Source organism: Falco biarmicus, chromosome Z, assembly GCF_023638135.1.
Source record: "Falco biarmicus isolate bFalBia1 chromosome Z, bFalBia1.pri, whole genome shotgun sequence".
Classification (NCBI taxonomy): domain Eukaryota; kingdom Metazoa; phylum Chordata; class Aves; order Falconiformes; family Falconidae; genus Falco; species Falco biarmicus.
This window is the reverse complement of record NC_079311.1, coordinates 12,425,163-12,447,820: the sequence shown is the minus strand read 5'-3', so window position 1 is coordinate 12,447,820 and position 22,658 is coordinate 12,425,163. Positions and strand designations below refer to the sequence as shown.

Sequence of the window (22,658 nt, the reverse complement as noted above, 5' to 3'; positions counted from 1 at the left end):
AATTCCTTCACTTCAATTTTTATGTCATAGTGAATTGTAGAGGAGTAAAACACGTATGTAAATATTGCTCTTTTATTTCTGAGTGGAAATTCAAAATATAATGCCTTACAAAATACAACACCATTTTTAAAACATGGCACTTCTCTGAGTACCCATATTCTTCCTGGTTAGCCAAAAACACTTCAAAAAACTGTCCCAGTGGCAGTGCAGGGTGGTGGTTAGGTCATGGCATAGGAGTACACAAAGGCAATGGCAGCTGGTCTTCACTAGTGACTTGATTTCAGCAGTGGGAGTAGCAAAGTTATATATGGCTTTTTTAGGTGGACCAGTAGCCCACCTTGTGTCCACAGTCCCAACTCATGAGAACAGAAGTAATGTGATTACAAAAAATGAGGAGTATATCAGACTCGGACACTGAGGCACCATCTGCCAGTGTCTCTTCAATGTAGCAGTAGCTGAGGGTTACCTACATTCCTATTTTTTCCACCACTTAGCACTGACGCTCCTTTTCAGTACTTATCCATGATAATGGTTGTCCTAGCCTAGGTGCCAGTTTGGCCTAGAAGCAGTACTAAGCTGTGCTATGGCCCCAGGAGCACAGTTTGCATGGCCCTCAGTTCCATTTGACAAATGAGATGTTACGTTCTGCCAGCCTCCAGGATTCTGCTGTCTTCACTGTCCTAATAGCTTTTCACCATCACCAGCAGTTCTTCAGCAGCTGCCTGAGCACTTCCCACTATGTCACAGGCAAGATGGCAAATTGTACCCTGAGAACATAAGGGAAGCCCCTTATTGTACTTTGGTTGCCTCACTCCTTTTTAACTACCTATCCCTCAAGATGCAGGTAATAATTACAGCTGTTACTTGTCTGGTTTTTGCCTCAAGGCTGAAGCACAGACAAGGATGAAAGCTAACAAGTTCAAAGTCTGTGAATGTGATGCTTCACAAAATTGCCTGTAATGCCTTAAATTTCACTCCCAGTGATGCTGGTTTAATTTATTTTCACTGCTTTTAAGGTCATTTTTGGGAGGCCTCCTGTGTTGAAATAGAAAGTGCAGTGCCTCATACATTCCTACATCAGAGAGATAGTTTGTCATCTGTTGCTTGCATCCCTCACTGTTTCACAGTCTGCAAAAGTGCAAGAAATTAGCCAAGAATTTGGCTCCAGCTCAGGAGAAACTGGGGTATTTTTAGACAGCGTTAATTATCTGTGAACCTAACTAATTGGAATCAAGCGCTGTTTAGGAATAGAATTTCTAGTTAAAAATCAGTGGTTTAATAATCATAAGTCCTAGGTCCATTACACAGTGATTTAATTGTTACTGCTGCTTGCCTTTTCTTCATTTTTTTTTTTTTTTTTTTTTTGCTTCAGGTTGCAGTTAAGAATGTTTCTCTTCCTTATTCTCCATCTCTGCAGGTGTAGATGGCCTTGTTTATGGCAGAGGAGATCAGAAAAAAGGCATGCATTTAGAAACAGTAGGACCAGAAGTGTGGCAGACCTTTTTCCTCCTGAAACATACAAAGGATCTCTCACTGCCCTTTAGAAAAAGAACAGGTGATTCTGCTTCTCCAGGGTGTAAAAATACCTTTGAAGCTGCAAAGAGGATACAGAAGTGGGACACAAAGCACAGTTTCACTTTGTTGTACCTTGGGAGTTCTTGAAAGAATCTCACTCTGCTGTTTCTCTGCTCCCTTTCTGGCAGCAGCAGCAGACTATTTCGTTCTAGTTTAAACAACTGAACTTCACTAAAGCCTTCAGATGTTACAGGTTGCTACTTTAGCAAATGTTTGGTCAGTACTGATAGCAAGAAGAGGCCTTATGAACACATGACTCACAAGCCAGGGATACCTACTTTATGAGAGAACTCCTGCATTGCAGAAGGTTATTTGCAGAGAGGCTAAGCAATGAAGACCAGGTCAGTGCTCTTCAGTGTGGGATGCAAACATGTTGTTCAGAAATGTTTTAATGGAGGTTCTTGACGGAAGGAAGCTTTGTTAGACAGAGGAGTAAGGCTTTGTGTAAGGTTGTGGTACTGCAACGTAGTATTTTTTGCCTTTAATCTTTTTACCATAGCTTTTGGAGTAGCAAAGTTCACTTCCTTGGCAGGCACAGGACTTAGTACTTAAAACATGTTGCTTCAGTTCAAATCTGAGATGACCCTTTTGCTCGCAGCTGACTTGCTTTTGCAAGAGTCAGATCCATCCTTAAGAATTTGCTTTATGGCTTGCAAAGAAATGAGAGAGGAGAAGGAAAGGGAAAATGGGGGAAATGAAGTGAGAAGCAATCACTTTTCCAAATGTTTCTTAAGCAAGCAGCAGTTAATAGTGAGCACAGTTATCTAGTTGTTCTCTCAGTGCTCTTGCTTTCTGTAAACAAGACTCTGTTTTGATCTGCATATTGAGATAATGTTGAAAGAATTCAGGAGATCCTGTCAGTTTCCATAGGAGTTTTGCATGAGGAACGGAGAATGGGATTTATGGCATTTTTCACAGTAAGTCATGGGTATCAGTAGTGATTCCAGGAATCAAGTAGAAACTATAACATTGAGATTACAACAGTTTACTGAACTCTGCATGGGGATAGCTGAGCTAGTTTCACAATATGTAAAAAAAAAAATAAAAAAAATTGGCAAACCAACCACTTTTTATTGTCTGATTACTGGCCTGAGCCATTGCATGTGCTTCAGTTCTCTTAAGTTAATCAAAAACTGTCTGACTTCTACCCTGGGCTGCTAAGTAAATAAACGTGGAAATAGTGACATATGTTCTCCATCTGCACAGTCATGTGCTATATCTTCAGTGCTCAGAAATGTTACTTAATAGGAGTATAATCACTGTTGTTGAAAAGTATATTTAATGATAAAAATAAGGGATGTGGAAAAGAGGCCAAGTTTGGCACCTAATGCAGTAGTGACAGTTTATTGAGGGTCTGGCAGAAATGGCTTCACTTTCCTGTTTATAATAGATTTTACTTGCTGCATTCCCCATCTGTTATTCAGCAACTGGAACTACTCTGATCTGCAGAGAAAGGAGACAGGAATAGGTATCTTTTTTTTTCCTTTTCTTCATGATCATATATACTGACAGCTGGTGAGAGTGGGTGTTGGAAACAACAGCAGAAAGGGAGCATTTCATATTAGACTAGGAAATAATTCAGGACCATACAGGGTTCTGTTAATATTTTGCCAGAGAGCATATTCACAATTTGTGCTTGGATGCGAAAATCTGAGGATGTGGAGTCTCTGACTTCCTGGATTCCTCATGCAACTTGCAGTTCTCAGGAAGGCCAGTTTACTGATTCAGTTTGACCAGAGAGTCATTTTTAGTTACACTTTTAAGTTCCAAGAATCATTGAACACAAAACTGTTCAAGTTGCTGAGCAGGTGAACACAATGGATATGGATCTTGAACCACCAGGCATATTCTTTACTGCAGAAACCTATCAGTGTTGTGAAGCTTGGGATGCTTTTGTTGACTTCTAAACTCTAGTCCCTAATAATTACCTTTCAAGGTGTCCCAGGAGAAGGTGATCTGCTGAGTTATCTCTGTAACTCGAGGCTGTTGCTCCCTGCTTCTGGAGTAGAGTGTAGGCTGTGCTGAGCAAGTGCTGCCTGAGTTGTGGTAAAAAAAAAAAAAAAGCATGTCCCAAGAGTTGTAGACAGTGGAGCAGATTCTCACTTCTGTCCATCTTTCTCTGGGTGTAACAGATCAGGAGCTGTTAACCAATTGTTTTTTACCCAGCCCCATCTCAGATGTCTCTCAGATCTCCAAGTAGTCACTCTTCCCAGTTGTGGATAAAGGAGGACTATTTCTTGCGTGCCAGTGTGTGCATCTAGCTCACGTGAAAGTTAACCAAGCAGCCCATAGCGCAGCCCAGATGGAGGTTTTTCACTTTTCTGATGCATCTAACTAACATCACTGGAGATTTGGTCTACCAATAATTTTGGCTCTTTGGGCATCTAGTCCAACCTGTTAGGGAGGTGATGGACTGGTGGATTTGTTGGTACAATGAGTAGTAATGAGAAAGTAAGAAAAAGTATGACATGACTTTGCTCCCTGCATCTGATTTGAATCCCTACCCTGCATATTCATCGTTTTCTTGGCCCTCCCTTTTCCTCCTTTACCCAGAATCCTTTTTGTCAGCTGAAAAGAGGAGTTACTTGTTACATGGTACGATGGTTGAACCAGGCCTAGAGAAAACTGGGCCTGCAGTGCCTTCATATGAGACAGGTACTAGATCTCTGAAACAGCTATTTGCTCATCTCTGTGTAGCACAAACTAATTAAGATTTTGGGGTTCTTTTTAATGGCACTGGCTTTACTTCAGCCTGTCTGTATTTTTTTACAGTTTTGTAAAAGCAAAAATATAACTTCACAGCAAGTATATTAAAATCGCAAATAAGTGCACCTAGGACAGGATGGTGATGTTCCTTTTCAGTGTTGATGAATTTAAATAGCAGGAAGCTATCCAGAGATGCAAGTAATTTTTAACAGTACTAGTTAGAACAACATGTGCTGTCACATCAGCAGTGATCAAGGTTTACTGAGGAATGTGTGTCTGTGATTATGGTGAAGACCATGTCCAGAGAAGCCTACTATATAGTAGTTCTGCTCTGAGCAAAGCATTTTCAGAATTTAATTTCCACTTGTAATTAAGGGTCTGATGGTGTGCAAACTTTTGGACCCAAAGTCTTCACTTGCATGTAAACTCATAAATAATCTCTAGTTGAATGGCAAACTTTACACAATCAACTAAGTTTCCCAGAAGGACCTTTTTGTATTTTCAGAATTCGTTGTACACTTTTAGCATGATAGGTTTTAGAAATATGCAGGGACATGAGGACATAAATAAGTATCCAAGCTCTAAAATCAAAAGTGCTGGTATAAGCTGATATCCACAGCTAATAAGCATATTTATGTTTGTGTTGGGTATGCCCTCCGAATGTGTCACTAAGGCTAGATTTGATGTGTATGCAAACAGCTCACCTATAAACACTATTTAAAATGCCAGTGAAATTTAAGCCAAAATAGCTTCATTTTAATTCAGTACATGAATGCCATTTGTGTGTATACAAATTGCACAAGTTGTCAGGATATATCTTGTAAATTTGTGGCTTGAAATGAAGCATTGGTAGGCTTCTTTTTAAATTACAATACAGTACATGGAATCAGAATTTTCTTTTTTTATTCCTGAGTAAGCCCCATGCTTTGGAGACAAAGAGAGAAGTTACCTTCTGTAAAAGTGTACATGGTAGTCTTTATTTTTATGTTTGTAAAACATTTAAAATAGTTTTCAAAGCTCTGTGTCCTTGCAATGGACATGTGTGGGTGACTGCCTTAAACAGAGTCATCCTTCAACATGTTTTTAACATATATTAGTTGGTCTGCTTTTTATAAATTTTAAAACTGGGCATAAATGGTTTCTTTATACATTCCCAGTACAACTGGTATTACCAAGGAGGATATTTTGTAGTCAGAATCATTGCTTTGCAGTGATCCTGTCTAAATATGCTAGACCAGGGGTCCTTGAACTATGGCCCATGGGCTGGATATGGCCCCCCAGGGTCCTCAATGCGGCCCCCGGTATTTACAGACACACACACCCCACCCCCCCCCGGGGGCTGGGGGGGAAACCAAGCAGCTGCAGATGGCTGCCTGCCACTGCATCCGCGCCGGCCCCCTGGTTAAACAGTTTGAAGACCCCTGTGCTAGACCCAAGCCTACTCAAGGATGGTCAGCACAGTTGCGGCTCACAACCAGATCTCCCTGTGAAAGAAGGTCCTTTTTGGCATCCTAACTTTTACAAGTTGTCATATCTTTTGGGCTTATATACTTCAGCAGGCAGATTGTTCCCCACACTGGGTATGCTTCAGGTACTGAGATAGGATGTTCACCCAAGGGACTACATCTCCTTCCAGGCAACTTTGCAGTTCTGTCCCATGGGAGAGGATCCAAATTTCTCATTTTTACTGTGAACAAGTTATTGCTGCTGAAAGTTTGTTGTGATTGTTCAAATTACTTAAAGATCTAGAGCTAGATCATCTGAAAGTGGCATTCCAAAAGCTGCAGCCTACTTGGTAGTAGAATGTTACAGTTTTGATACCTGAAAACTCAATAAAAAGATTTGAGTGAACCCTTCCCTATGTATCATATCTATAGCTAAACTTTGGACTTATTTCAGCCTGCTGTCCCCAGTGAGAGGAAATTTGTAAATCTAATAAAGACATGGAGTAAAATACATGTCTTCTCTGTTCCTATTTGATGTAGCTTGTTAAATTGCTAATCATGTTGCTGTGAGAAGGGTGTTTAAGGAATACTGACAAAGAGCAGATGGATGAGCAGGTTCAGTGTTTGAAATTAATGCAGAGCACATGCTGGGGATAACAGGAAATACTAAAGACTTAGCAAATCCTTCCCTGATCTCCACAACTTAAAGGCAAGCACAAGGTTTTCCTTTACAGTTCCTTTCTTTGTACAAGTCTTACATGTCAAATATTTATTTAACTAAAGCCACATCTTTGCCTATTTTTTGTAATCCTAGCATGCTCCTGACTCATGTTTTTTTTTATGGCACCATACATGTTGCAAACTGCAGAAAGGTGGATTACAGCATCTGCCAAAGGTTTAGATTTTTTTTCTCCTTAGCTTTCTGAAGGCATTTCATGGGCACAAAGTGCCTGTTCTGACAAAACTACAATATAGGAGATTTAAAAAAAAAGTACCTTCCCAGATAATTTAAATGTGACAAGAGCTGTAGCTTCTGGAGGCAGTCTCTACACTAGAGACCCAGAGCGTGGAAAGTCTTTGAGAAGCACGCTTAAAGATCTTCATGTTCAGGTCCAGTGAGGTACATTCCAGAGGCCAGGGTGGACTGTTTTTCTTCTGGCCCAAGCTGAGTATTTACTGGCTTGTTTAAATTCCAGGAGAGAAACCGACAACTGGTTGATTGTTTGGTTTAGTAGAATAGACCTGAAAATTACAGAATCCTGTATTTTTGCAGGTATTCGCAGAATACAGTATTTACAGCAATAGCCAAGAGTTATCACTATGAAATACATGGACAGGGCAGGGACTGCTGAGTTTCGTGCAGTCATGGTTTCCATTATGCTTCCCATGTTATTCATGTTCTTCCCTTGCAGAGGCCACTCGCAAATGAACTGTGCAGCAGCAGAAGAATGTTTTTTTGAGGCAGGAAGGAGGGTTGGGCAGCACTGCATGCTAGTACTACAAGACATCCCGAAGTCTTTCTCATCTGCAGCAACAGGTGGAAAAGCATCAGGAAGTCTAGCTGCTTGGTGTGGAACAGGGACCTCTATTTCTTCCTTGACACCATGCATTATCTTTGTAAAGCGTATTCTATTTGGTAGGCCATTGTCACAGGGAATACATAACAGCCCCTTGTTCCTAGTGCTGATTCTATAGAGGGTACATGCAGGCCTTGGACAAATCTGATTGTGTAGTACATTGTCATAATGAAAGACACAGATACCAGGGTAGAAAGATGCAGCATACGGTAATGTACTGTAACTTCTTTGTACTTCCTTCCTCGTGAAAGTTTTTTACTTCTATTTAGTCAAATAACTAAGCTTTATATAAAGGCCCATTCATGGTGGCAAATCTAAAGCATAGCTGATGGCAAATACACCTACCACAGCCCTTTTTTCACACACGTGAAGATCAGAGTGACATATTTTCTAATTTTCGTGTTATTTTTGCTGTTGCCAAGGCGTAAGAATCTTTGATGAAGTAAAGCAGAGGGAGAAAGAGCCCTCATCTTCAGGCTGTAGTTCTCCTCCAAGGGCATAAATGTAAGTTGATTTGAGGGTTTGGTTGTCCTGATGTTGTGGACTATAGTTTGAAGTAGTTCTAGGCACACAGTGGATCTTCCACATAACTTCCAATGAATGAATGAAAGTACAAGACCGCATATGCCAGGTCAAAAGATCCACATCAACAAAAATCTCCTGTCCTAGTATGTTGAGTAACAAAAACTGAGGAAATAGGGAAAGAACTGAATACAACACCCAGTAATTGTTGTTCAGAGATTCTGTGACCTGTGGATTAAATCATTTTAGTAGACACCAGCAAACCAAAATAAGAACAGATATTCATGGTATACTCTCTGACTGTGGGACAGGTTTACCGCTTCCTTAGGCTGAATGTGTATCCGTGTAATCAGTGTCATAAAAGTAATTACAGTAGCGTGAAATCAGTTTGATTAAATGGAAGACTAGGCTTTCTTCCTCATTTATAAAGTTTGAGGATTGAGTTATAAAGTCTATTTATATATTTGTAATTTGCATCATGGTGTCATTTCATTTAGGCTTTACATATATGGGGGGAAAATGAAAATTAGAGACTACGGTCATCACAGTAGCAGTGTATGAATAGAGCTCAGGTTGATGCAGGAGACAGCAGGATATTTTCTATGTGATTCCTGCCATATCCCACAAAAGATAAACCATTAATCGGATCCTTCATTAGCATCAAGTGTAGAAAAAAATGCTCATGCCAGGGATTACTTAGTATATGTAGTTAGCGGGAGAAATTATGCACCGAAGAAAACACAAAATCCCTCAAATTAATCTTTGAAATACATGGAGTTTGACTCTCCTCTGTCTTACGCTGGAATCAGTGAAGAACAGTTCCATTTCAGTGACTTAGATACACCAGAGTAGTTGGAGAGGAAACTGAGCTTGCCTGCTCTCCCAGGATTTTACAAGATTTACATTTTTAAATACATACAATTTGTACTTGTACATTCAGAGGAATAGTTGTGGTCCTGTGTCTGAGTAGAATCCTTTGACACATGATCTCTACCTGTTTAAATCCAGACTAGAGTCTTTATGCTGTCGAGTGGGTTCAACACCGCGTGGCTTAACTTTGCCACTGGCTTTAGTATTTGCAGTCTAAAAAAAGCCAAACTGGATAATACAGGTTAAGTGTTTGGTGAATCTCTGAAATACCCTTTGTTTTATGTTGTCACTTTTACGATACTAAATTCTTCTTGCTTGAAGATTATAATATGAGATTTGTTATTATTGTAAGCAGGCAGAGCAGAAGAATTTCACCTGAATTTGAAAGTGTCCTTTGATGTTTGGTGGACTCTCCTAATTTCCCATGTCTATTGTTCAGCTTCAGGCAATGTCTTAAACATACAGTTAATGCTATCAATACATATGTGTTGACTGAAGTGTTTTTATGTCTACCCTTTGGGTCTTTGTTTCTAGCAGACCTGTGTCATATTTCCTTTCTAGTGATTTCTTTTGTACACACAACTTAATTGTTTTTGATAGATAAAAGATTAAGAAAGTGTATTCCATTGGTGACCTAAGAAGTCATCAAGCCCTGTAGTGCTCAAAACCAGAAGAGACCTGCTGGATTTTCTTCCATTTTTTCAGTTAGTTGTATATCCTAGGAGAGCATAACCGAGGAAGAAAGTGCAGGAGGCATGCTGAAGTAAGCCTGTATTATTTCTTTCCCCTTTCTGATCAGAGGGTTATTGTACTGTCATTAACATGGACAACAGAATCTGCATGTTGGTGAGTATCTACCATTTCATTAGAGCAGGTTATTGTTGATGACAGCTTCAATGTGAGCCACCTTTGTGTGCGTGGGGGAGTTTGGGGCTTGTGCTTGTTTTAGTTAGCACACTAATCCTGCTTCCAGATATCCTTTCATTCCTGTATCAAAGAGGTAATCCTCTGGTGTAGCTCAGTGTTCACTATTCTGGTCTCAAGAGGAGAATTACGTTAAAGAATAAGCATTTCCTTGCGAACAATACGGTTCAAATACAGGCAGTATTTAAATCTTTTGTTGAGAAGATCATACATGCAGATATACATATAAGTGTCTTCTCTGTTTAAAGGCTGATACCGTTTCCCCATTTTAAGATTCTTGCCTTTTTTGTCATTCTTGACAGTGCTGGATTGATGCTTATTTACACTGGGGTTCATTTGTATGTGTTTTGAGCCTTTTTATACCATTGCATTGTTGGCAAGGGGAAGCGAACCTTGAAAAAAAATTAAATTGTTTTTACAGATTAGCACTGGAGAACATGATCTCTCCCTGCAGTCAGGTTTTGTGGGTATAAAGGGATGTTAGTGAGTGCAAACCGGTGACTAGAATGCAATGAAAATTTGGCACTGCTTGATTTTCTGAAGACACCCTAAGGAGACACATGTATGATCAGTCATGGATATGGCCATGTGTGCTTTTCAGAGTGCTTGCCCCTCAAGTTCTTTCTTGCCTCTGAATGCATCGCTGTCTGTTGACTTGGGCCATGCTGTAGTATTTTCTGGAGCAGGAGGGGATGGGTCTGCACTCTGACTGGGTCAGGTATAGACAAGTGCAGACTGCAGCAGATGACCAAAGCTCTGCTTTTCCATCAGTGATTTTGGATGGTTTTAACCTAAGCTGTGGCCATGCTAACCATGCTAATATGGCTCTGATGAAAATGCACAGAGGTCAGCATGCTTATGCTCTGTTCTAAAACCAGTCAGGATAGATTGTGTGATCTCACACACTTAGAAATAGTTCTGTAACCGAGTGTTATCTTGTGGAAATTCTGAATGTAGGTTGCGTAGAGTTTTGTAGCTAAATATATCTAAGGGATAGGTAAGGTCAATGAGGAATTCCGGAAGTCAGGCTTGGAGACAATTCTACATAAAAAGCCAGGATAGGATGTAATTCGACTTTTTGGAAAGGCAGTGGGAAGCATTTGAAGCATACAAGAAGAGTCAGGACATTTGCGGAAACTTGTCTTTCCCAGCAGACATAACCATTCTAACAGTATTATTTGCCTCCTGTTGCTTCACTGGAAAGAAGAAATTGTAAGTGTAGTTTCAGAATGAACAATTTTTGTCAAAGCCAGACTGATTCAAAGCCCTAAGTATATTACAGGGTTTCTTGTTAAAAATGCCCACATCATAGAAAGGGTGATTATTTTTATCCCATAGTTTTCAAAACAGAAACAGAAAAGAGCTGCTGCTTCTTCATCTAAGGTGAGGTTGCAAGAAAGAGAGAACTTAGGGGTTTTTTTTTGTTGTTTTGTTGGGTTTTTTAATTAAACACTTCTTTTAGGTGTCATTTTTTATGGTGCTTATAGAACAGAAGAGACTGATTGACTTCAGCTGGCACATGGAGAGCCACTTTGTCATACAGTAGGTCCCTGTATGTACTTCATCACTTTGTGCTAGATAGAATTGGTTTTTAGCAAGCATGCACAGAGACTTCCACAAAGTGCCACAGGGAAGTATTTAATACCTCTGATATTTAGACAGTTTGGAGGTGATCATCTGAAGCATGAGAGAGTGTTTTGGAGAGATCTAATGTCCAATGCGGGATTTCTGCACAGAAGAGAACAAAGAAGCGGTAGCAGTCCAAAAGGAATGTCTTGGGTGGGAAAAGCAGATGAGCTATAGGAAAGGAATCTTTTTGCAGATGCTTTTCCAAAAGTCTCAGAACAAAAATGAAAAATTCCCAGCTCTAATTCTGTTTGGATTTTTCAGCCCTTTTTCCTTCCTGAAATGCTTTGATTTGTACTTATATCTTTTACTGCCTAGCTTAGGCATTTTCACTGTCTTTTTAAACATGAAATCTTTTAAAAAAAAAAGATTTGTAAAGCCAATTTACAGCACACAAAATCACCTTTTAACTGCTAGCCACTCAGTTGCTTTCTTCAAAATAAAACTGCAAATTTTTCTGAAAATGAAACAAAAATAACATCTCTGGAAGCCTTTTGAAAGAATCTGCTCCTTCTGGAAAAAAGTACTAACTGTTCATATGGGTTGATTTTTTTTTTTAAGGTTTAATTCATAAAATTTGGCTTATGAAAGTCAATTCTCCCATGACAGGTGAGAAAAAGGAGGTTAAGGTTTCTTTTGGTATCGTTTTTTGGTTGGATTTTTTTTTCCAGTTGTCTAGAAAGCAGGAAGTTGTTTCCATTATTAAGACAAGAGTTAGAGTATGTTAGCAGTCACAGAACAAACAGAGCTGGCCCAATATCTACCAAAGAAAAGACTGATACTGCCAGGATCTCTGAACTCCAGGAAATATGCCTCAACAGGAGAGATTTTCTCCAGAAGCCAATCACATCTGACTATGTAAGGAGGAAGGCACTTGAGAGTGTTTACAGTTGGTCAGTTCTTTATACCACCCAGAGCTACACCAGATGGTACAAAGTGACTGTACTGAGGGGAGGAAATAAGAGGCTGACTTGCAGTCTGCAAGAGAAAGTGTGGCCATTAGGAAAATGCATAGACAGTGAAATTAATGAAATGAGAGCTTTTTTGGCTGGATTTCAGTGTTAATATTGCATAACCTTCTCAAAATATTTCCTGAACTTTCCTTACATCAGGAGGTCCTTTTTTCAACCCAGCTGTCTTTCAGTTCTGTTTCAAGTGGTAACCTGATCAAGCAATACTTCACTTTACCAGCACCTGTTGATTAGTCACTCCCCTGTTTCTTACATCATCCTTGTGAAATAAACGATTATGGTGGTTTCCTGAAGAATAGAATTCAAGGCAGAGAGAGATAAGACTCAGACTTATCCAACCAATCTGAAGTTCTCAGGTGAGAGGGCCTTTTCTCTATGCATTTTCCCTGTCTCTGAAGACATCTCCTGAATCTCTTTAGGGCTTGTGCGTTAACAGAGTTAAAAATATTAAATGGGATATAAATGAGTGCAAAATCTTCAAGGAGCAGTTGCTTTGATTAATTGCTTCATTGTTTGTGGTTTCATATATTTTAGCAAACGTAGTGTGTAGATCATGTATAATCATGATGTATAAATCAAGGGCAGGGTTTTTTGCTAGCTTCTGTTAGCTTGTTACTAGAATTTGAATGCATTAAATGTCAGTGAAGTTTTAAATGGCAAGGATTTTTTTACACCTCTAAATCAAAAATCTCTTCATGAGGTCAGCACAGCTTTTATTAATGAAAATCTGGTGTGTGTTCTGGGACTGGGCTTCTTTTCAAGAAGATTAATCATGGACTTAATATTGAGTCTCCAAGACAGTCACTGGAGGGACCTCCACCAACGTTGGTGGGCTTTATTCAACCCTGTAAGCATTCTGCAGCACTTCAAGCAGAGAAAGCTCCTGCCCTAAGTAACACTGGACATATTAGGTAAAAAAAGTAGTAAAACAACACACCTGAAAAATTATGCTACCTGCGAAAGTTGTCTATCCTGAACTCCTTTCTGTCATGTTTTCTTTTGCTCAACAGCTTGCCCACCAGGAACATACAAACCTGAGGGTTCACCAGGTGGAATCAGCACTTGCATCTCATGTCCTGATGAGAATCACAGTTCTCCACCAGGAAGTACCTCTATTGAGGATTGTACATGCCGGGAGGGTTATCATGCTGTAGGACAAACCTGTGAAGGTAAGCGTTTCCATCTAGGAACGGAATAGCCCGGGAACGCACAATGCAGTACTGGGACAATGTTTTTATTTGTGTTTGCTCTGTGAAGTACATGTCAACTTGCGTGCAAGTTTTCTGTGTCATTCCAAAACAACAAAAGTACCAAGATGCAAGTTGAGTTGAAAATGAAAAAAACTGTTTTCCTTCAGCAGCCTATTGCACTCCAGCTAGCATCATAACTCTGTTGTGGTTGTTTAATTATTTAGTTGTTCACTGCCCTGAACTGAAGCCCCCTGAAAATGGTTACTTTGTCCAGAATGTCTGCAACAATTACTTTAATGCTGCCTGTGGGATCCGTTGCAAAGCAGGATTTGATCTTGTGGGAACCAGCATCCGGCTTTGTCAGCCAAATGGCCAATGGTCTGGATCAGAGGCTACTTGCAGAGGTATGGGTGCTGGGTGTTTGAAAAGTCTTTTTCTATTGGATTAGTTTGTTCTTAACAGTGGTTTTCTCTGCTCACTACATAGTTGGGCATGCAGATCTGATCCTGTTAACTCCTGTGTGAAAGAAAGTTCCAAAGGTAAACTCTCACTCCAATCACTGTTTCCCTCCTTCCTAAAATGGAAGGCAGACATCTACAATAGAAAATGCAGAGTGGTATTTACTAGGCAGACAGTTTTTTGCAAATGAATCTTCATTCTCTTTACGTTCTCCTTCTTTAAACCTCTCTCTACCTAATTTCTATGAATTTTGTATCTACATTATGTAAATCCAGTGAACCTACCAAGCAGTCAAATATATAACAAGACCTTACCACATGGATGTTTTAGAGTATCCACCAGTCTCCTGGCACAGATGGGCATTGGAGTTGGGAGGCAGTAGCAATGGAAGAATTCCATCTTGCTTTCTTCCGATTCCTTCTTTGGGATTTGGGCCTTGAGCGCAGTCTTCAGAAGAATTGAGTGGAGTTTCACTAGGGAACAACTGGTAGTATCCTAGAAGTTCACTGTAAAAGACTGTCAGCTGGAAAAGAAATAAACAGGTGTGAAAGGGAGGAGACAGGGGAAAGACCATCCTGAAAAACATTATTTCTCAAGCTTTTACAAGTACATAGGAACACACTTTTGTTATCACTTGTCTCTGCCTGAGGTTGGGTTCTTGGTGATTTAGAAGGGGAGCAGCATCCCCATGTAGTTCTATCGGGTATGTCTTCCAAGGAGGGCCTAAAAAAACAGGTAGCAGCCCTCACCTCCTTGGCAGCTACAGGTTGTAATTCAACATGTTTAACTTGAGTTGAATGCACTTGACATTGGTAAACTGCACTGGAAGCTAATAAACAAGAAGTTTGTTTGAGTTCAGGGAAAGAGTCAGGATAGATCTCTGGAGGCATTAGCACTATATGCCACTACAGCAAACACTGAAGCCCTTAAAGAAATAGCAAGTCATGTTTCTGAAAGGAGGCATCTGAGATAAAGATCCATTGCTCAGGACATTCTTATATAGCAGTTCACTTGTGCTTACATTGCAGGACTTTCCTTCAGATAATCCTGGAAAACTTTTATAACTTCCAGTAACAGAAGGCAGGAAGAAGCTTTCAGTAGGAAATTAAATGGCTGGCCAGTACCTTGTGGGTGTTGAGAAGCTAGACTTCAAGCTGTTGACATTCCAGCGGTCAAAACATAGACTGAAGTTGCATGCTAGTTTAGGTAAACTGGGATACTGGGGAAGAGCACCTGCCTGTCAAATCTTGTCTGACAGGAGTCTCCGGTGCAAAAAATCTGGGGAAAGCTGCAGTCAGCCACAAAGAAAGGATCCTTCATCCTCGTTTTCTGTAGAGAAGTGGAAGATTCTAGTACTTGGAGAACTTTCTGGAGCACTTAAAAATATTCACCTATTGGGTGTTGGTGCGCGTTCTTCCTTTAACAGGGAATTTGTCTGGAAGTTTGGGGAAAAGTCTGTCTTGATAATGAGTTAATATCCTTTGAAGCACTGAAAGGATAAGTTTTTGCTTTTCTTCTGCCATTCTTCATCATACTGAAGACTTCCAGTTAAAAAAAACACATTAAAAAATCCTACCTTTACATTTGCTGGATCTGCTCATCTCAATTCACTCAGACTGCGACAGGGAGTGAGATCAAAGCCACAGTTTATAGCTTTCTTGTTAATCCCAGGAGTATTTTATCAAATAAATTAGGAATGGAGAGTGAAGGAAAATCCCTTTGCACTGCTTTGGATTTTGACATTAAACACTCCTCCGTTGTTCTGCTAGCTGGAATCTGCTTTGTGTATTGGAAAGTGATTAATGCGGTCGTGTCATGCAATTAACAGTGACCCATGAAAAAAAAACAACTACAAAGCATGTATTTAATCCAGAAATATTTATTAAGACGTCTTACACCAGAGGAGGTTTAGATTGGATATTAGAAAATACTTCTTCAACAAAGGAGTGGTCAAGCATTGGAACAGGCTGCGCAGGGAGGTGGTGTTATCACCATCCCTGGAGGTGTTCAAAAAATGTGTAGATGCAGTGCTTAGGGACATGGATTAGTGGTGGATTTGGCAGTGTTAGGTTAATGGCTGGACGTAATGATCTCAAAGGCTTTTCCAACCTGAATGATTTTATGTTTCTAGGAGAAAACGCAGAGCAAGCAGAATATACCGTTGTTTTCACTGGCTTTATGGAAATACTTCTTCATCATGGAAAATACCTTATTCACAAGGGGATGGTTTTGTGTTTAATACATGGAACCATAACCAGAATGACATGGGCTCAGTTACAGGTTCCTTCCAGAGCCATACTGAGACACTGAGTGTTTGAACACTGAGGAGGCAGGAGCACTACAATTATGCATATTCTGGACCTTCCAGAAGAGATGGCTAGACTTACAAGGTAGTGGAAGGAAGTGCCTTCTCTGTAAGCACATTAACATTTCTGAGAGCCTACTCAGTGCTCTTAATTCATTCAGCCTTCCTCAATAATGCCATAATTTGGTAGGATTTGCTTCCTTTTACCACAGATTGCGTATTTAAAGGCTTCCATAGAAACCATAAAAGAGAAAGCCTATTCTCGTCTGTATAAAGCATGTGTGATTCAGCTGTAAAAATGTTTTTCTTGCTCGTTCTACTACAGTTAAGATACAGCATATTAGGAAGCTGCTCTGATGCTCAGAATGCCTCGTGCAAGATGGAAGTTTCAAGTACACTTCCTAGAGGATGCTTGTGTATATGCAAGCACAAGAGGAATAGTACTTTCAGAGAGTAAATGTGAGGCAGTGATAATGCAAAGATATATGAGGTACATCTGAATGGCTTTTTTCTTTCTTTCCTATCCAATACACATAGGTTAGGTTTTGCTACAGACTTTTTTCCATTCAAGTGCCACTATACCTGTTTTCAAAAAAGACATTACTTAACGTGTGGGGATTTTGTAGCTTAGAGGGGTGTGTGGTTATTGGCATTTATACAGCTGGCTTTCATTTGAGGAGGGAGCACTCAGGGTATCTACCCATTTATTAGTTTGAGGGTGTATAGGGATCAGTTCAGTCTGTGTGTCCACTTACAGTTGTGTCCTGTCTCATCAGCATGCAGAGTAAATAACTGCTAGTATATGTAGAGAAAGCTGCCAAGCTGACTTACTTCCAAATGCATTTGGAGAGGAGCTTGTGGTTTGCCCCCTACCTGGCAGCAGCAAGGATGGGTTAGTTGGTAAATCTGGCGTCCCAAACCACAGTGGAGAAGTCATCCAGATCTCTGAAGCCACCTGTCAGCAAAGCTTGCCCTGCTGCCAGCAAGGTCAACAGAAACTGTGAAAAATAATCCTGGGAGAATAGAGTTTAGGGAGCTGCAGTCTTCTTCATTATGCGTTTGAGCGGTTACGCTGTTTGCCATTGTGTGTTTTTTCTCCCCCTAATAACTATTGCGTATACCGAGCAGTATCTACCAGCTTCAGCTGAGGGCAGGGTTTTCAACCATACGAGTTTTCCGCTGGTTTTAGAAAATCAGTAGCTGGTTATTGAAGAGAGGCACAAATTATTGAAGAAAAAGGTGCACTAGGACCCCAGCAGGCATCTACACATTTGGGCTTGCTATCAGCCAGTTGTCATACTTGTATTATCATCTCATAGTCATGACCAGACAGTAGGTGGGTACAGCTTAGCTGTTGAAGGGACCCAAAGGCCAGGCAGTGTCTGTGTAGCTGAGAGTCTTGTCCAGAGGTGAAGAAGGGGACAAATGCGAAACCATACTGGCTGAAAAGGAGAGGTGGAGGCAGTGCAAAGGAGAGAGGTCGTAGTAGAAACCTTGAGGTTATGACTGAAACAAAGAACACAAATCCAGGCCGTACCAGTGCTACTACTTTTTTCTTCTGTTTTGGTTTCTTCAGCTGTTTTGGTACAGTCTTAATTACAGTATAGCTTTTTGTTAAATTGCAGCTTCAGGATTCAGTAACAAAACCATAAGACCATCTTGAGGATCACTGTCTGTGCCCCACTTCCCTTTCTGCACACCTGTCCTGCAGAGGACTGCATTCTCCTTGGCATCACACTGCTTGCAGCATTTGTGAGACATATCAGGAGAAAGACCTCTGTGCTGAGCAGCGGCCAAGACTGTCTCCATGGGAAGCCCAACACTTGAAGGGTGTTTTTTGTCTCAGCGACAGCCTAATTTGTTCCTTTTCATCTCCTGTGGTCCTGTTGTCTATATCAATACCTTGTAGTCCTTCTTCCTCTCTCTCTCTCCCTCCTACCATGATGAATGCTGCCATTCTGATTTGTGGAGGCTCACGTGTGTCTGTGTCTACATCGATACACTCCAGAGCACCTGAAAATGTTCTTGAGCACTGGGACACTGTCATCTGCCCTGTTAATAAACTTTTAGCTTCTTCCCTGTGCACTTAGTCCATATCAGGCTACTAGCTGGAAATCCCCCAAAGAAGTCTCAGGCGTGGCTGGGGGATTAGAAACTTCCAGAGACAAACACTTTTCCACAAGATTCCATTTGCCTGTACCTATCCCATTTTAAAGGCTGATAGACATTACTAGCACAGGTCACACATTGTGTGCCAGATGCCTTCCATGGCTAGGAGCATTTCTGAGCACAATTAGATTGCTAGCCTGGACTTATGTGAGCTTGGAAGCGTGTGTATATAAGACTGCTTCAGGAAGAGGAAGGCATCAGCTTTTGAAAAAAAATCAGCCCTGTTCCAGCCCTGTTCCGTAGATCTGTACAAACTTCTGTAACTGGTGTACAACCCAGTAACTGTCTCACCCCTGAAAACCTGGGAAAACTAGTGCAACTCCACAGTACTGAAGAGTTAACTGGTGGGTTTTTTTTCCTTTGCAGTTCGAACATGTCCCAAACTTCAGGCTCCTGAAAATGGACACATTAATTGTTCAACAGCTGATATCTCCTATAATACAGTATGCTTTGTGACCTGCAATGAGGGCTATGAAATAGAAGGAAACACCAAACTCACCTGCCAGGGAACCTCACAGTGGGATTCAAAGGAGCCAAAGTGTGTGGGTAGGTATCTGATCACACTCTTGTCTGTTCGTGTCAGTGCCACCTATTTTGACATGCTGTCATGAGTGAGAAACTCTCCCTTTGGTAAAGCTGAGATCAGGATGAGGATTTTTCTGTGGATGTTTTATACAGGTCTTAGAAGTTGGGGAGGGGCAAAGAAATTTGTGAGTGGAGAAAGGGGACATATTGTCATTGAAATCAAGCACAAACAGCTGATAACTAAAAGGTTGTTGCATCTGGTGAGTGTTAAGACACTGTCACACAATGCATTGTAGGAAACACGCAAGTTGTCCCTCTATAGTGTGAATTAAATGTGAACAAGCAGGAGTTTCAGTTACCATCTTAAAGCTAAAGTTGACCTCCAAACAAGGACTAAGGTATGTTAGCCAGGCACTGTGAATGCCAAGCAGAGATGTGGTAGTTGTCCCTTTTGCTGAACTGCCAGCAGGAAATAAGTTTAGGCAAGTTAAGGACCAAGCACCTCTAAATCAGGATTCAGAGGTCACACCACCTGTGCAGGGGTAGGTAAGCATATATTGCTGTTCCAGAAATGAAGGATTGTAGATTTCAGAAGTACCCACTTAGAACTATTGACAAGTATTAAATTAACTTAGAAAGGTAAGAGGAAAAAGTACAGTCGAAATAATTCCAAGGGTACAGAGCAAAGAAATAGCACAAGCTTGAAGTCCAGCAATTTGGAAGCCAATGCAGCACTGACTAAAGTCAGGGTGAAGTATATGTCACCTGGGCCAAGTAAATGTGATGCCAGTACAGTGACTCAACTTGAACCTATGGCTATGTTTTACTGTTCTACTGCAGGCTTGAAAATGTGGACTTTGTGTGAGACAAGAATAATTTTCTAATGGTAGATATTTTCTCTTAAATGATGAAAATAATCCAAAAGTATTAATTTACCAAGAGAGTTTGTTAAGAGATCCTAATCTTTCTTCTCTTGAAGTCAGTGGAAAAACTTCAATTAACTTCAAAAGGAAGGGACTCTGAAATCCTGTTGGAAGATTATAATTGGAAGATTAACTGTATTCATCAGTTGAATTCATCCTTCCTAGCTTAGCATTTTGATTATTAAAATCCAGCTCTACTGTGTATCAGAAGATTTCTTCACACCATGGAATATTGCCTCCATTCCTGGATTACCCATGGCAATAGCTTATTTTTGCCGAGTCTGAAAATCTAGTATAAAAGTTACCTTTCATTGTCACAGAGGGAAGAGTGTTAGCTGGAAAATGTCTCTGATGCTTCTTCTTGTGGCTGGTGTTTAGAACAGGCTTGCTGGGAGTCTTGTTTAATATAGATGTGCTGCAGAATTTTATTCAGGGAAGGATGCAAATCAGAAGACTAAAACTGTGTCCTCAAAAACTACCCTTTGTACTCTTTTTCTGAATATTCATCATTATCGTGGAGGTATTCTCCATTTATTTTTAGTCTGTTCCGCTCAGATTATTTATCATGTGCTACATGACAGATAGGAGAAATTCTGCTGTATTTAAACATTTGTAATTGAATATTTATTAATTTACTACCCTTCTGTTACAAAAATGAAGTGGAATTGGATGCAGTATCTTACCTTTAAACAGATTTCTTGAATGAATCTCAGGATACTCTCCTTGCTCTTTTTCTGAATGCTAAAAGTAAGCGCATTAAGACTACTAAAACCATCTGTACTCATATAACTGACAGTGTATCATAACATAGCTTGGAATGTTTACAGTCACTTCTGAGAGTTCTGTTGTCAGTCGCTTCTGTGAGTTCTGTTGTCATATGCATCTTTTTCCAAGAGACTAGAAGTTAATGCAAGTTTGGCTATTACAAATTTTTACATTTTTTTTCTTTTCATGAGAGATGCTGTTAGCAGAGTTGCTTTTGAGCAGGTTACATATGTAACAGATTGCTTACAAACAAAACATCTGCTGAAAAGGGATGCTTTGTTATTTGTCGAATTTGGGGAGGGGGGGGAACCCGCCAAAACTCCACAGTCATGTTCTTGTGTTTGCTACCCCATTGGCAAAAGACTAATATCCAGCACGCTAAAATCAATGAATTTTGCAAGACTGTTCTTGCTTTGTTCAGGGATCGGTGAAGAAAGGTAAAAATACAGATGGCATCCAGGGTGTTGATGCCATCTAGTGCTGAAAGAATTAATACGCCATACGTCTGAGTGCAGCTGGCCAGTCCTTTCACTGAAACATTGTGTTTGCAAAGGGATTGAAGGAAAGAAGCATGATTTGTTTGGTAATCTTTTCATTTTTTACAATATTGAAGGCCCTCTTGATGTTGAGAATTATAACACGATGTTGTAGATCATCACAGGCAGTTGCAGATGAAAGCAGATTCTTGTCTTTCCTTAGAACGACTTTTTTTTCCTCTTTCTTTATTAATTCTTTATCCATGTGACTTACATGGAGATCACTCTGCTCCTCATGAAGTCCAGACTTCCTGGGTCAGCTTGATCAAATTCTGGAATTGAGCACAGTTAAAAGAGCTAAACAACACTGTCCAAAGGGGTTTTCTTTCTGGTAAAAACCTGTCCCACTTAGAAGATATTCCCTCAGGCTAGCTATATCAAAGGTTATCTTGAATGTTTGTCTAATGTTTCAGGATTGTGCTCTACTAGGGTTTTGCTAGTGTAGTTGGAGGTGTCTCAACCAGGAGGGCTGTTACTGATTCCTGAAGAGCTGTAGTTTTCTCTGGTTTACATGCTTACACCTTTCACAGCCTTTATTCTACTTGTTCCATGACCAGTATACATTTCAATGCTTTTACCTTGCCTTTTTAAACACTGCTTTTCCAATTTCTGATATTTCTGCTATTAGTCAATTACCATCCTGTGGAGAGCAACCAAAAGTTAGGGGTTTGGGTTTTGTTTCTGCTGGAGCTGTTTTACATTGCATAGCCAAGTGTCTGCCTGAAGCGAACAAATGTGTGAAAATTTGTGATCTTTGCATCCTGTTTAAATGAAGTGCAGTTATTAATTGCTTGGACTTTAAACACAATTTCAGTATTGATAGTTTAAAAGGCAGGAAATACTTAGAACGTTTAGACTCTTCAAATTTTATTTCACGCAGAAGAACCAGTTTTAAGTTACTTACTCCATATTTTGGGGAATGAAAGGAAAAAGATATTACATGTTCTATATACAAATCACTTCCGTGTCATTAAAACATTGCTAAGAGATGAACAGAGCTTTCTCTTCTCTAACTAGGCTGTTCTTTTTGTTCCCTTTGTGTAAAGACCTGTCTGATTTCTTCATTTGACTAGCTAAAGAGATACAAGTCTTCTCATTGGCTAGAAATAACGATGTATTTTTCTTGTGTGTTTGTCTATTATCTGTTGTAAGAAATACTGCTGAAGGTCTATGAACTGCATTCATGGGATATCCCTTTTTGCCCTGTTTAATGCCTCCATGTTTGAAGTAAAAATAACATTCTTTGCTCACATGCTAAAAGCAACAGCTCAAAAATGAAACAAAGCTTTTGTGACATTTGAACTTGTTCACATATATTGTGGTCTTTGAAAGTTCACACTTTGCAAATGGTCTTCACAGTTTGTAGTGAATTCTCTTAATAAAATTGTTCAAATCTTCCATTTTAAGCCTGTAAGCAACCATCAGCCATTCCTGACTTTACAGAGGTCAGCTGCCACTTACAGTGGCCCTGAATCTTTGCATCTGCATTTGAACATAGTCAAGCCCAAGTCCAGTTTCATTCAGTTTGGAATACGGTAGGCAAAATCATATGCCATGTCCCTAACCTACA

General features: G+C 40.1%; 1 protein-coding gene across 1 annotated transcript in view; it reads left to right on the top strand.

Annotated features, from left to right (window-relative positions):
• SVEP1 (sushi, von Willebrand factor type A, EGF and pentraxin domain containing 1) overlaps positions 1-22,658 on the top strand; it is a 128,742-nt gene that overhangs the window by 29,267 nt on the left and 76,817 nt on the right. The window contains exons 4-6 of the mRNA XM_056325171.1: positions 13,227-13,385; positions 13,631-13,810; positions 18,706-18,885. Of these exons, the coding sequence (XP_056181146.1) occupies positions 13,227-13,385; positions 13,631-13,810; positions 18,706-18,885 (519 nt within the window). The remainder of the gene's footprint in view (positions 1-13,226; positions 13,386-13,630; positions 13,811-18,705; positions 18,886-22,658) is intronic.